Source organism: Coregonus lavaretus (assembly GCF_964263955.1).
Source record: "Coregonus lavaretus genome assembly, chromosome: 26".
NCBI classification, from domain to species: domain Eukaryota; kingdom Metazoa; phylum Chordata; class Actinopteri; order Salmoniformes; family Salmonidae; genus Coregonus; species Coregonus lavaretus.
In genome coordinates this window covers 44,007,190-44,024,339 of record NC_140013.1, presented here as the reverse complement: position 1 = coordinate 44,024,339, position 17,150 = coordinate 44,007,190, and the positions used below count along the sequence as shown (strand labels likewise).

Below are 17,150 nucleotides of genomic sequence, written 5' to 3'. Positions count from 1 at the left end.
AGGCCCCCCACCCGGCGCCTCGAATCTAGTATGGAACGGAGAGAGTATGCTGGCGCCCCCTTGATGTCCAAAGGAGGTGGAGGGACCTCCCGCACCTCAGACTCCTGGAGCGGACCAGCCACCACCGGCCTGACCAGAGACACATGAAACGAGGGGTAATCAGGGGGAAGTAATAACCTATATGTGACCTCGTTGATTCTCCTCAGGACTTTGAACGGCCCTACAAACCGCGGGCTCAGCTTCCGGCAGGGCAGGCGGAGGGGCAGATTCCGGGTCGAGAGCCAGACCCGATCCCCCGGTACAAAGACGGGGGCCTCACTGCGGTGACGGTCAGCTTTTTTCCTTCTGATGACGCACGGCGCGTTGGAGGTGAACACGGGCAGCGTTCCACGTCTCCTCCGAGCGCCGAAACCAGTCATTCACCGCAAGAGCTTCGGTCTGGCTCTGGTGCCACGGTGCCAGGACAGGTTGGTAACCCAAAACACACTGAAATGGCGTTAGGTTAGAGGAGTGGCGGAGAGAGTTCTGGGCATATTCGGCCCATGGCAGGAACACCGACCACTCCCCCGGCCGATCCTGGCAATAGGACCTCAGGAACCTACCCACGTCCTGATTTACCAGTTCCACCTGCCCATTAGACTCGGTGTGGAACCCAGAGGTCAGGCTGACCGAGACCCCCAGACGTTCCATGAACGCCTTCCAGACTTTTGACGTGAACTGGGGACCCCGGTCAGACACTATGTCCTCTGGTACCCCGTAGTGCCGGAAGACGTGTGTAAACAGGGCCTCGGCAGTCTGCAGGGCCGTGGGGAGATCGGACAGAGGAAGGAGGTGGCAGTCCTTGGAAAAGCAGTCCACAACGACCAGGATGGTGGTGTTACCTTGAGAGAGGGGAAGATCAGTAAGGAAATAAATACTAAGATGAGACCATGGTCGTTGTGGAACTGGTAAAGGTTTTAACTTACCCACTGGGAGGTGCCTAGGTGCCTTACTCTGGGCGCACACTGAGCAGGAGGAAACATGCACCCTCACATCCTTAGCCAAGGTAGGCCAGCAGTACTTCTCGGTCAGGCAGCGCATTGTACGACCGATACCTGGGTGACCAGAGGAGGGGGACGTGTGTGCCCAGTAGATCAGACGGCCACGGAAAAGAGCAGGCACGTACCGCAGCCCAGCTGGACACTGAGGTGGAGATGGATCTGTGCGTAACGCCTGCTCTATATCCGCATCCATCGCCCCATACTACAGGCGCCACAATGCAGGAGGCCGGGAGTATGGGGTGTTATCTATGGGCCTCTCCTCTGTGTCGTACAGCCGTGACAGTGCGTCTGCCTTCACATTCTTCGTACCCAGGATGTAAGACAGAGTAAAATCAAACCAGGTGAAGAATAGGGCCCACCTGGCCTGGCGAGGGTTCAGCCTCCTCGCTGCCCGGATGTACTCCAGGTTACGGTGGTCCGTCCAGACGAGGAAAGGGTGTTACGCCCCCTCGAGCCAATGTCTCCACACTGTCAGAGCTCGGACAACAGCCAACAGCTCCCGATCACCAACGTCGTAGTTCTGCTCCGCTGGGCTGAGCTTCTTGGAGAAGAAGGCACAGGGGTGGAGCTTGGGTGGCGTGCCCGAGCGTTGATACAGGACTGCTCCCATCCCCACCTCGGACGCATCCACCTCCACTACGAACGGTAGTGATGGATCGGGGTGGGCCAGTACCGGGGCTGAGGTGAACAGAACCCTCAGGTTACTGAAGTTCCTGTCAGCCTCAGCAGACCAGAGGAGCCTGGACGGCCCACCCTTCAGCAGAGAGGTGATGGGAGCTGCGACCTTGCCAAAGCCCCGGATAAACCTCTGATAGTAGTTGGCAAAGCCAATAAAGCACTGCACCTCCTTTACCGTGGTTGGAGTCAGCCAATTACGCACGTATGAAATGCGGTCGCCCTCCATCTCCACACCTGAGGTGGTAATGCGGTATCCGAGGAAGGAGACGGACTGTTGGAAAAACAGACACATTTCTGCCTTGGCATAAAGGTCATGTTCCAACAGTCGGGCCAGCACTTTGCGAACCAGGGACACATGCTCGGCACGCGTAGCGGAATACACCAGGATGTCATCGATGTAGACCACTACACCGTGACCAAGCATGTCCAGAAACACCTCGTTCACAAAGGACTGGAAGACTGAGGGAGCATTCATCAAACCGTACGGCATCACCAGGTATTCATAAAGCCCCGTGGTTGTGCTGAATGCTGTCTTCCACTCATCTCCCTCTCAGATACGCACCAGGTTGTACGCACTCCGGAGATCTAATTTAGTGAAGAAGCGCGCTCCATGCAATGACTCAACCACTGACGGAATGAGGGGGAGAGGATAACTAAATCTAATCGTCTCCTTGTTCAGTGGTCGATAATCAATGCACGGGCGCAGACCGCCATCTTTCTTCTTCACAAAAAATAAACTAGAGGAGGCGGGTGAAGTGGAGGGACGTATGAACCCCTGGCACAGGGACTCGGTGACGTATGTCTCCATAGCCTCCGTCTCCGCCTGCGACAGGGGATACACATGACTCCAGGGAGGCACAGCATCTACCCGAAGGTTTATTGCGCAATCCCCCGCCCGATGAGGTGGCAATTTAGTTGCTTTATTTTTGGAGAAAACTTGTGCCAGATAATGGTATTCGGGGGGGAATGTGCACAGTGGAGGCACCGTCTGGACTTTCCACCGTGGATGCACCAACGGAAACACCCCATACACCTACCCTGACACTCTCGCGACCACCCCGTGAGAGCCCTCTGCGGCCATGAGAAAGTGGGGTTGTGGAGTGCTAGCCATGGAATACCTAACACCACAGGGAAAGCAGGAGACTCAATGATGGAAAAAGTGACCTGCTCACAATGCGTCTCCTGAGCAAGGAGGAGGGGCAGCCTCGGCTGAATTCGTGACAATTTTAAAAAGTCCTGCATTGCAGGAAAGTTCTCCTGCGACAGGGTGATCAAATTAAGATTTGATTATTTTGTTCATTTCCATGAAGTGTTTGGTCTCTGTGTGTGACCTGAAAGGACATTTGAACATTCTCCTTGACTGGAAATTATGATTTCATAGTGTGTGACTCCTGCTTAGGATGAGAGAGTGTTAATTCGTAACCCCTTTAATGTGATGTTCTCTAGATGATTTGGTAGGAGGGCATTCATTAAGAAGAAAAGGACAGAGAGAGAGACAGGACCACATAAAGGTACCTCCTAGCATCATCCCAGCTTGGTAGCACTTCCTCAGGCGACACGCAGGGCAATTCTTTCTCCGTATCTTATCCACGATGCAGTCATTTCGACCGGCGCAGAGATAGTTATGATGTCCTGTTGAATAGAAGAACCGAATGCAGTCAATGTGGTTTAGAGTGTGTTCTTATAATTACTTTTCAAAGACAATAATCTCAGAGAGAGGTGAAAATAAAGATTCTAAGACTAATATTGTCTAATGGAGATGGGTTCTCTAAGACCGTCTGTAATATTGTCTAATGGAAATGGTTTCTCTAAGACAATTAAACAGAGGGTTTCAGACTGGTAGTGAAATGACCATGGTCAGACTGGTAGAGACATAACCATGGTCAGACTGGTAGTGACATGACCATGGTCAGACTGGTAGTGACATGACCATGGTCAGACTGGTAGTGACATGATCATGGTCAGACTGGTAGTGACATGACCATGGTCAGACTGGTAGAGACATGACCATGGTCAGACTGGTAGTGACATGATCATGGTCAGACTGGTAGTGACATGACCATGGTCAGACTGGTAGTGACATGACCATGGTCAGACTGGTAGTGACATGAACATGGTCAGACTGGTAGAGACATAACCATGGTCAGACTGGTAGTGACATGACCATGGTCAGACTGGTAGAGACATAACCATGGTCAGACTGGTAGAGACATAACCATGGTCAGACTGGTAGTGACATAACCATGGTCAGACTGGTAGAGACATGACCATGGTCAGACTGGTAGAGACATGACCATGGTCAGACTGGTAGTGACATAACCATGGTCAGACTGGTAGTGACATGATCATGGTCAGACTGGTAGAGACATGACCATGGTCAGACTGGTAGTGACATAACCATGGTCAGACTGGTAGAGATATGACCATGGTCAGACTGGTAGTGAAATGACCATGGTTAGACTGGTAGAGACATGATCATGGTCAGACTGGTAGAGACATGACCATGGTCAGACTGGTAGTGACATAACCATGGTCAGACTGGTAGAGACATGACCATGGTCAGACTGGTAGTGACATGAACATGGTCAGACTGGTAGTGACATAACCATGGTCAGACTGGTAGTGACATGACCATGGTCAGACTGGTAGAGACATAACCATGGTCAGACTGGTAGTGACATGACCATGGTCAGACTGGTAGAGACATGACCATGGTCTAACTGGTAGAGACATGACCATGGTTAGACTGGTAGTGACATGATCATGGTCAGACTGGTAGTGACATGACCATGGTCAGACTGGTAGTGACATGAACATGGTCAGACTGGTAGTGACATGACCATGGTCAGACTGGTAGTGACATGACCATGGTCAGACTGGTAGTGACATAACCATGGTCAGACTGGTAGTGACATGACCATGGTCAGACTGGTAGTGACATGACCATGGTCAGACTGGTAGTGACATGACCATGGTCAGACTGGTAGAGACATGACCATGGTCAGACTGGTAGTGACATGACCATGGTCAGACTGGTAGAGACATAACCATGGTCAGACTGGTAGAGACATGACCATGGTCAGACTGGTAGAGACATGATCATGGTCAGACTGGTAGTGACATGAACATGGTCAGACTGGTAGAGACATGACCATGGTCAGACTGGTAGTGACATGAACATGGTCAGACTGGTAGAGACATGACCATGGTCAGACTGGTAGTGACATGACCATGGTCAGACTGGTAGTGACATAACCATGGTCAGACTGGTAGAGACATGACCATGGTCAGACTGGTAGTGAAATGACCATGGTCAGACTGGTAGTGACATGATCATGGTCAGACTGGTAGTGACATAACCATGGTCAGACTGGTAGTGACATGATCATGGTCAGACTGGTAGAGACATGACCATGGTCAGACTGGTAGTGACATAACCATGGTCAGACTGGTAGTGACATGACCATGGTCAGACTGGTAGTGACATAACCATGGTCAGACTGGTAGTGACATGACCATGGTTAGACTGGTAGTGACATGACCATGGTCAGACTGGTAGAGACATGACCATGGTCAGACTGGTAGTGACATGACCATGGTCAGACTGGTAGAGACATGACCATGGTCAGACTGGTAGAGACATGACCATGGTCAGACTGGTAGTGACATGATCATGGTCAGACTGGTAGTGACATGACCATGGTCAGACTGGTAGAGACATGACCATGGTCAGACTGGTAGAGACATGACCATGGTCAGACTGGTAGAGACATGACCATGGTCAGACTGGTAGTGACATGATCATGGTCAGACTGGTAGAGACATGACCATGGTCAGACTGGTAGAGACATAACCATGGTCAGACTGGTAGTGACATAACCATGGTCAGACTGGTAGTGACATGACCATGGTCAGACTGGTAGTGACATGATCATGGTCAGACTGGTAGTGGAATGACCATGGTCAGACTGGTAGTGACATGATCATGTTCAGACTGGTAGTGACATGACCATGGTCAGACTGGTAGAGACATGACCATGGTCAGACTGGTAGTGACATGACCATGGTCAGACTGGTAGTGACATGACCATGGTCAGACTGGTAGAGACATGACCATGGTCAGACTGGTAGAGACATGATCATGGTCAGACTGGTAGTGACATGACCATGGTCAGACTGGTAGAGACATGACCATGGTCAGACTGGTAGAGACATGACCATGGTCAGACTGGTAGAGACATGATCATGGTCAGACTGGTAGTGACATAACCATGGTCAGACTGGTAGTGACATGACCATGGTCAGACTGGTAGTGACATAACCATGGTCAGACTGGTAGAGACATGACCATGGTCAGACTGGTAGAGACATGACCATGGTCAGACTGGTAGAGACATGACAATGGTCAGACTGGTAGAGACATGATCATGGTCAGACTGGTAGTGACATGACCATGGTCAGACTGGTAGAGACATGACCATGGTCAGACTGGTAGAGACATAACCATGGTCAGACTGGTAGTGACATGACCATGGTCAGACTGGTAGTGACATAACCATGGTCAGACTGGTAGTGACATAACCATGGTCAGACTGGTAGTGACATGACCATGGTCAGACTGGTAGAGACATGACCATGGTCAGACTGGTAGTGACATAACCATGGTCAGACTGGTAGTGACATGACCATGGTCAGACTGGTAGTGACATAACCATGGTCAGACTGGTAGTGACATGACCATGGTCAGACTGGTAGTGACATGACCATGGTCAGACTGGTAGTGACATAACCATGGTCAGACTGGTAGTGACATGACCATGGTCAGACTGGTAGTGACATGACTATGGTCAGACTGGTAGTGACATGACCATGGTCAGACTGGTAGAGACATAACCATGGTCAGACTGGTAGAGACATGACCATGGTCAGACTGGTAGAGACATAACCATGGTCAGACTGGTAGTGACATGACCATGGTCAGACTGGTAGAGACATGACCATGGTTAGACTGGTAGAGACATAACCATGGTCAGACTGGTAGTGACATGACCATGCATGGTCAGACTGGTAGTGACATGACCATGGTCAGACTGGTAGTGACATGACCATGGTCAGACTGGTAGAGACATAACCATGGTCAGACTGGTAGTGACATAACCATGGTCAGACTGGTAGTGACATGATCATGGTCAGACTGGTAGTGACATGACCATGCATGGTCAGACTGGTAGTGACATGACCATGGTCAGACTGGTAGAGACATGACCATGGTCAGACTGGTAGAGACATGACCATGGTCAGACTGGTAGAGACATGATCATGGTCAGACTGGTAGTGACATGACCATGGTCAGACTGGTAGTGACATGACCATGGTCAGACTGGTAGAGACATGACCATGGTCAGACTGGTAGAGACATAACCATGGTCAGACTGGTAGTGACATAACCATGGTCAGACTGGTAGTGACATGACCATGGTCAGACTGGTAGTGACATGATCATGGTCAGACTGGTAGTGGAATGACCATGGTCAGACTGGTAGTGACATGACCATGGTCAGACTGGTAGTGACATGACCATGGTCAGACTGGTAGTGACATGAACATGGTCAGACTGGTAGTGACATGGCCATGGTCAGACTGGTAGAGACATGATCATGGTCAGACTGGTAGTGACATGAACATGGTCAGACTGGTAGTGACATGACCATGGTCAGACTGGTAGAGACATGACCATGGTCAGACTGGTAGAGACATAACCATGGTCAGACTGGTAGTGACATGACCATGGTCAGACTGGTAGAGACATGACCATGGTCAGACTGGTAGAGACATGACCATGGTCAGACTGGTAGTGACATGACCATGGTTAGACTGGTAGTGACATGACCATGGTCAGACTGGTAGTGACATAACCATGGTCAGACTGGTAGTGACATGACCATGGTTAGACTGGTAGTGACATAACCATGGTCAGACTGGTAGAGACATGACCATGGTCAGACTGGTAGAGACATAACCATGGTTAGACTGGTAGTGACATGACCATGGTCAGACTGGTAGAGACATAACCATGGTCAGACTGGTAGTGACATGATCATGGTCAGACTGGTAGAGACATAACCATGGTCAGACTGGTAGAGACATAACCATGGTCAGACTGGTAGTGACATGACCATGGTCAGACTGGTAGTGACATGACCATGGTCAGACTGGTAGTGAAATGGCCATGGTCAGACTGGTAGAGACATAACCATGGTCAGACTGGTAGAGACATAACCATGGTCAGACTGGTAGTGACATGACCATGGTCAGACTGGTAGTGACATGATCATGGTCAGACTGGTAGAGACATAACCATGGTCAGACTGGTAGTGACATGAACATGGTCAGACTGGTAGTGACATGACCATGGTCAGACTGGTAGTGACATGACCATGGTCAGACTGGTAGTGACATGACCATGGTCAGACTGGTAGAGACATGAACATGGTCAGACTGGTAGTGACATGACCATGGTCAGACTGGTAGTGACATAACCATGGTCAGACTGGTAGTGACATAACCATGGTCAGACTGGTAGTGACATGAACATGGTCAGACTGGTAGTGACATGACCATGGTCAGACTGGTAGTGACATGACCATGGTCAGACTGGTAGTGACATGACCATGGTCAGACTGGTAGAGACATGAACATGGTCAGACTGGTAGTGACATGACCATGGTCAGACTGGTAGTGACATAACCATGGTCAGACTGGTAGTGACATGACCATGGTCAGACTGGTAGTGACATGACCATGGTCAGACTGGTAGTGACATGACCATGGTCAGACTGGTAGTGACATGACCATGGTCAGACTGGTAGAGACATGATCATGGTCAGACTGGTAGAGACATGACCATGGTCAGACTGGTAGTGACATAACCATGGTCAGACTGGTAGTGACATGACCATGGTCAGACTGGTAGTGACATGACCATGGTCAGACTGGTAGAGACATGACCATGGTCAGACTGGTAGTGATATGACCATGGTCAGACTGGTAGTGACATAACCATGGTCAGACTGGTAGTGACATAACCATGGTCAGACTGGTAGTGACATAACCATGGTCAGACTGGTAGTGACATGACCATGGTCAGACTGGTAGTGAAATGACCATGGTTAGACTGGTAGAGACATGACCATGGTCAGACTGGTAGAGACATGACCATGGTCAGACTGGTAGTGACATAACCATGGTCAGACTGGTAGTGACATGACCATGGTCAGACTGGTAGTGACATGACCATGGTCAGACTGGTAGAGACATGACCATGGTCAGACTGGTAGTGACATAACCATGGTCAGACTGGTAGTGACATGACCATGGTCAGACTGGTAGAGACATGACCATGGTCAGACTGGTAGAGACATGACCATGGTCAGACTGGTAGTGACATGATCATGGTCAGACTGGTAGAGACATGACCATGGTTAGACTGGTAGTGACATGACCATGGTCAGACTGGTAGTGACATGACCATGGTCAGACTGGTAGAGACATGACCATGGTCAGACTGGTAGTGACATGACCATGGTCAGACTGGTAGAGACATGAACATGGTCAGACTGGTAGTGACATGACCATGGTCTAACTGGTAGAGACATGACCATGGTTAGACTGGTAGTGACATAACCATGGTCAGACTGGTAGTGAAATGACCATGGTCAGACTGGTAGTGACATGACCATGGTCAGACTGGTAGAGACATAACCATGGTCAGACTGGTAGTGACATGACCATGGTCAGACTGGTAGAGACATAACCATGGTCAGACTGGTAGAGACATAACCATGGTCAGACTGGTAGAGACATAACCATGGTCAGACTGGTAGTGACATGACCATGGTCAGACTGGTAGAGACATGACCATGGTCAGACTGGTAGTGACATGACCATGGTCAGACTGGTAGTGACATAACCATGGTCAGACTGGTAGTGACATAACCATGGTCAGACTGGTAGAGACATGACCATGGTCAGACTGGTAGTGACATGACCATGGTCAGACTGGTAGTGACATGACCATGGTCAGACTGGTAGTGACATGACCATGGTCAGACTGGTAGTGACATGACCATGGTCAGACTGGTAGAGACATGATCATGGTCAGACTGGTAGAGACATGACCATGGTCAGACTGGTAGTGACATGACCATGGTCAGACTGGTAGTGACATGACCATGGTCAGACTGGTAGAGACATGATCATGGTCAGACTGGTAGAGACATAACCATGGTCAGACTGGTAGTGACATAACCATGGTCAGACTGGTAGTGACATAACCATGGTCAGACTGGTAGAGACATGACCATGGTCAGACTGGTAGTGACATGACCATGGTCAGACTGGTAGTGACATGACCATGGTCAGACTGGTAGAGACATAACCATGGTCAGACTGGTAGAGACATGACCATGGTCAGACTGGTAGAGACATGACCATGGTCAGACTGGTAGAGACATGACCATGGTCAGACTGGTAGTGACATAACCATGGTCAGACTGGTAGTGACATGACCATGGTCAGACTGGTAGAGACATGACCATGGTCAGACTGGTAGAGACATAACCATGGTCAGACTGGTAGAGACATAACCATGGTCAGACTGGTAGTGACATGACCATGGTCAGACTGGTAGTGACATGACCATGGTCAGACTGGTAGAGACATAACCATGGTCAGACTGGTAGAGACATGACCATGGTCAGACTGGTAGAGACATAACCATGGTCAGACTGGTAGTGACATGACCATGGTCAGACTGGTAGAGACATGACCATGGTCAGACTGGTAGTGACATGACCATGGTCAGACTGGTAGAGACATGACCATGGTCAGACTGGTAGTGACATGACCATGGTCAGACTGGTAGTGAAATGACCATGGTTAGACTGGTAGAGACATGATCATGGTCAGACTGGTAGTGACATGACCATGGTCAGACTGGTAGAGACATGACCATGGTCAGACTGGTAGTGACATGACCATGGTCAGACTGGTAGTGACATGACCATGGTCAGACTGGTAGAGACATAACCATGGTCAGACTGGTAGAGACATGACCATGGTCAGACTGGTAGAGACATAACCATGGTCAGACTGGTAGTGACATGACCATGGTCAGACTGGTAGTGACATGAACATGGTCAGACTGGTAGAGACATGACCATGGTCAGACTGGTAGTGACATAACCATGGTCAGACTGGTAGTGACATGACCATGGTCAGACTGGTAGAGACATGATCATGGTCAGACTGGTAGAGACATGACCATGGTCAGACTGGTAGTGACATGACCATGGTCAGACTGGTAGTGACATGATCATGGTCAGACTGGTAGAGACATAACCATGGTCAGACTGGTAGTGACATGACCATGGTCAGACTGGTAGAGACATGATCATGGTCAGACTGGTAGAGACATGACCATGGTCAGACTGGTAGTGACATGACCATGGTCAGACTGGTAGAGACATGACCATGGTCAGACTGGTAGAGACATGACCATGGTCAGACTGGTAGTGACATAACCATGGTCAGACTGGTAGTGACATGACCATGGTCAGACTGGTAGTGACATGACCATGGTCAGACTGGTAGTGACATGACCATGGTCAGACTGGTAGAGACATGACCATGGTCAGACTGGTAGAGACATAACCATGGTCAGACTGGTAGTGACATAACCATGGTCAGACTGGTAGAGACATGACCATGGTCAGACTGGTAGAGACATGACCATGGTCAGACTGGTAGTGACATAACCATGGTCAGACTGGTAGTGAAATGACCATGGTCAGACTGGTAGTGACATGACCATGGTCAGACTGGTAGTGACATGAACATGGTCAGACTGGTAGAGACATGACCATGGTCAGACTGGTAGTGACATAACCATGGTCAGACTGGTAGTGACATGACCATGGTCAGACTGGTAGAGACATGATCATGGTCAGACTGGTAGAGACATGACCATGGTCAGACTGGTAGTGACATGACCATGGTCAGACTGGTAGTGACATGACCATGGTCAGACTGGTAGTGACATGAACATGGTCAGACTGGTAGAGACATGACAATGGTCAGACTGGTAGTGACATGACCATGGTCAGACTGGTAGAGACATGAACATGGTCAGACTGGTAGAGACATGACCATGGTCAGACTGGTAGTGACATAACCATGGTCAGACTGGTAGTGACATGACCATGGTCAGACTGGTAGAGACATGATCATGGTCAGACTGGTAGAGACATGATCATGGTCAGACTGGTAGAGACATAACCATGGTCAGACTGGTAGAGACATAACCATGGTCAGACTGGTAGAGACATGACCATGGTCAGACTGGTAGTGACATGACCATGGTCAGACTGGTAGAGACATGACCATGGTCAGACTGGTAGTGACATGATCATGGTCAGACTGGTAGAGACATGACCATGGTCAGACTGGTAGTGACATGACCATGGTCAGACTGGTAGTGACATGACCATGGTCAGACTGGTAGTGACATGATCATGGTCAGACTGGTAGAGACATGACCATGGTCAGACTGGTAGTGACATAACCATGCATGGTCAGACTGGTAGTGACATGACCATGGTCAGACTGGTAGTGACATAACCATGGTCAGACTGGTAGTGACATGACCATGGTCAGACTGGTAGTGACATGACCATGGTAAGACTGGTAGTGACATGACCATGGTCAGACTGGTAGTGACATGACCATGGTCAGACTGGTAGAGACATGACCATGGTCAGACTGGTAGTGACATGATCATGGTCAGACTGGTAGAGACATGACCATGGTCAGACTGGTAGAGACATAACCATGCATGGTCAGACTGGTAGTGACATGATCATGGTCAGACTGGTAGTGACATGACCATGGTCAGACTGGTAGAGACATAACCATGGTCAGACTGGTAGAGACATAACCATGGTCAGACTGGTAGAGACATGACCATGGTCAGACTGGTAGAGACATGACCATGGTCAGACTGGTAGAGACATAACCATGGTTAGACTGGTAGTGACATGAACATGGTCAGACTGAGTGACATGGCCATGGTCAGACTGGTAGAGACATAACCATGGTCAGACTGGTAGAGACATGACCATGGTCAGACTGGTAGTGACATGACCATGGTCAGACTGGTAGAGACATGACCATGGTCAGACTGGTAGTGACATGACCATGGTCAGACTGGTAGTGACATGACCATGGTCAGACTGGTAGAGACATGACCATGGTCAGACTGGTAGAGACATGACCATGGTCAGACTGGTAGAGACATGATCATGGTCAGACTGGTAGAGACATGACCATGGTCAGACTGGTAGTGACATGACCATGGTCAGACTGGTAGTGACATGACCATGGTCTAACTGGTAGTGACATAACCATGGTCAGACTGGTAGTGACATAACCATGGTCAGACTGGTAGTGACATGAACATGGTCAGACTGGTAGTGACATAACCATGGTCAGACTGGTAGAGACATGACCATGGTCAGACTGGTAGTGACATAACCATGGTCAGACTGGTAGTGACATGACCATGGTCAGACTGGTAGAGACATGATCATGGTCAGACTGGTAGTGACATGACCATGGTCAGACTGGTAGAGACATGATCATGGTCAGACTGGTATTGACATGACCATGGTCAGACTGGTAGAGACATGATCATGGTCAGACTGGTAGTGACATAACCATGGTCAGACTGGTAGAGACATGACCATGGTCAGACTGGTAGAGACATGATCATGGTCAGACTGGTAGAGACATGAACATGGTCAGACTGGTAGTGACATGACCATGGTCTAACTGGTAGAGACATGACCATGGTCAGACTGGTAGAGACATGACCATGTTCAGACTGGTAGTGACATAACCATGGTCAGACTGGTAGTGACATAACCATGGTCAGACTGGTAGTGACATGAACATGGTCAGACTGGTAGAGACATGACCATGGTCAGACTGGTAGTGACATGACCATGGTCAGACTGGTAGTGACATGAACATGGTCAGACTGGTAGAGACATGACCATGGTCAGACTGGTAGTGACATGACCATGGTCAGACTGGTAGAGACATGATCATGGTCAGACTGGTAGTGACATAACCATGGTCAGACTGGTAGTGACATGAACATGGTCAGACTGGTAGTGACATGACCATGGTCAGACTGGTAGTGACATGATCATGGTCAGACTGGTAGTGACATAACCATGGTCAGACTGGTAGTGACATGAACATGGTCAGACTGGTAGTGACATGACCATGGTCAGACTGGTAGTGACATGATCATGGTCAGACTGGTAGTGACATGACCATGGTCAGACTGGTAGTGACATGATCATGGTCAGACTGGTAGTGATATAACCATGGTTAGACTGGTAGTGACATGATCATGGTCAGACTGGTAGTGACATGACCATGGTTAGACTGGTAGAGACATGATCATGGTCAGACTGGTAGTGATATAACCATGGTCAGACTGGTAGTGACATGACCATGGTCAGACTGGTAGTGACATGACCATGCATGGTCAGACTGGTAGTGACATGACCATGGTCAGACTGGTAGAGACATAACCATGGTCAGACTGGTAGTGACATGACCATGGTCAGACTGGTAGTGACATGACCATGGTCAGACTGGTAGTGACATGAACATGGTCAGACTGGTAGTGACATGACCATGGTCAGACTGGTAGTGACATGACCATGGTCAGACTGGTAGTGACATGATCATGGTCAGACTGGTAGAGACATGACCATGGTCAGACTGGTAGAGACATAACCATGGTCAGACTGGTAGTGACATGACCATGGTCAGACTGGTAGTGACATGACCATGGTCAGACTGGTAGAGACATAACCATGGTCAGACTGGTAGTGACATGATCATGGTCAGACTGGTAGTGACATGACCATGGTCAGACTGGTAGTGACATGACCATGGTCAGACTGGTAGAGACATGACCATGGTCAGACTGGTAGTGACATGATCATGGTCAGACTGGTAGTGACATGACCATGGTCAGACTGGTAGAGACATGACCATGGTCAGACTGGTAGTGACATGACCATGGTCAGACTGGTAGTGACATGAACATGGTCAGACTGGTAGAGACATAACCATGGTCAGACTGGTAGAGACATGACCATGGTCAGACTGGTAGTGACATAACCATGGTCAGACTGGTAGAGACATGAACATGGTCAGACTGGTAGAGACATAACCATGGTCAGACTGGTAGAGACATGACCATGGTCAGACTGGTAGTGACATAACCATGGTCAGACTGGTAGAGACATGACCATGGTCAGACTGGTAGTGACATGAACATGGTCAGACTGGTAGAGACATGACCATGGTCAGACTGGTAGTGACATGACCGTGGTCCGCCTTAGTGGCTCTAATAAATCTCCAAGATAACGAGACCAAAACAAGTCAGAAAAACGGAACATTGTGAACACTGGTCAATGTGATACTGTGTGATACTGTCTGTGCTGTGCTTTAATTCTGTGCCAGTCATTTAAAAAGAAATAACAATGGTACTTAGTAAAAAGTGTAACATTCTTTAGTGTCTGCTTTCAGTGTCTGGGGATTAGGGTTCGAAAGGCCACAACAACCCTCAATATTTCTCATTTTTACCACGCCTTTTTAATTTTCTTCCTGAAACATCATCATTTGCCTTTTCTCATCCTAATTTGGCAGTATTCAACCAACAGTGGGTCAATGCAGCAGCAGTCCCGTCGAATCTCCATACCATGTGACATACTGCTCCAATCCTCTTATATGGTGTTGCTTACCTTCAACCGCTCTTTTAAAGAAGACTTTGCAGCTTCCACACGTGACGACCCCATAGTGACACCCTGAAGCCTCATCGCCACAGATCATACACAGCCTCTGGGGTGGAACACTGCAAAACCATTGAAGACACATACGAGACATTGGTTGTTTACACGGACAACATTGGCACACTGATATCACAGAGGAATAATAAAAAAAAAGCTCATTTGGGGCAATAAAAGTATGAAAACACTAATTTAAATTAACTGAAAGATGTGACAGTGTTGAGACTTTTACAATGGTTATGTTCAACTATACATGAAATAATGCGTCATTCTTACCCGCCATATCCAGTATAGGTCGGGGACCTCTGGAGCAGAGCTGAGGTGTGATTTCCATCCGGGGAGGAGTAGCCATGGTGCGGATACTGGTCCTCGGAGACCCCGCTGGACTGGCACCAGTACGGGGACTGAGTAGGAGAGGTCTGAATGGACCATCTGGGCATTTCACTCTTATAAATCATCAAGTGCTGCTGTGGAACCTGTCCGTTACTGCTCATTACGTCAAAATTCAGCATGCCTTTACTGTGATGAGTAGGAAAGGGAACACCTCGGGAGTCCGTCCGGATCTGGGGAACCGTCGACATCTGGTCGTTCTGATTCAAGTCGACTAGAAAGTTCGGAGAACTGTCCAATAGTACTTGTTGGTTCTGTTGTCCAGGTACCGAGGGGGGAAAAGACGCTGCCGAATCATCCATAAACCCTAACAGTTGTTGTTTCCTCTCGCTGTCATAACAGGTCTCGAGGGTAGGGATGTTGGCCGTTAGATCAAAATCGGGACACGGTGTTTCCATGATTAGTGACGGCTCCTTCTCATCTTTGATGATCTTACAAACCCCGGTGGCTGTGGTTGAACCGGGTGTCGATATCATGTTCACGGCCGCTCTCTGCAAACTTTCCTGAGTTACTGTTGGGGCCGGCTGCGATAACACGGACTCCTTCACTCCATCTATACCACACACCTCTACCCACGGCAGAGGGTCAGAGCAGTCATAATAGGCGTGATCTCTAACAGCACAGTCTTTGAACATGGCACTGTTGTTGCTTGAGCCAGGAGGCGCAGCGCACATAGGGCGGACGTTTCCAAAACGACGCGCTACGGGGGACATACAAACTAGAGACTGTGGCTCGTTAGAGAATTTCCCAGGCTGACCAAATCCAACATCTGCATACTTCTCAATCAAATAATTTACTATTTTACTGGAGTCTGTGAAGTCTGAGCTCGAAGTGTTCGCCGTGTCCATCCTCTCTAATCACGACGCACGACGACAGTCAATCAGAGCCCCTGTCAGTCGGTGTGGACACTAGAGACTCTCTTGGTGCAAAGAAAGACCTTCCCCAAATCTTCTTCCCCGTTGTGACAGGCTGGGCTTTTAGTGCGTGATCCTTTCAGATACCACTGGCTTACTGTATATATAGAAGAATCCAACGGTACCAACCCAGACGTCTGTGGCTCAAACAATGTTTTAAAGGGGTTAGAAGTCCAAAACAGGGATGTGGTGGGACTCAT

At 49.1% G+C, this 17,150-nt stretch overlaps 1 protein-coding gene across 1 annotated transcript in view; it reads right to left on the bottom strand.

Moving 5' to 3' along the window:
• Nucleotides 1-16,884, bottom strand: part of LOC311102055 (progesterone receptor-like) — a gene marked incomplete at both ends in the record, with an annotated part of 42,873 nt that extends 25,989 nt beyond the window's left edge. Inside the window, 3 exons of the mRNA XM_084143273.1 lie at nt 3,234-3,350; nt 15,602-15,711; nt 15,923-16,884. Coding sequence (XP_083999399.1) covers nt 3,234-3,350; nt 15,602-15,711; nt 15,923-16,884 — 1,189 coding nt within the window. The remainder of the gene's footprint in view (nt 1-3,233; nt 3,351-15,601; nt 15,712-15,922) is intronic.
• Nucleotides 16,885-17,150: the final 266 nt, after the last annotated feature.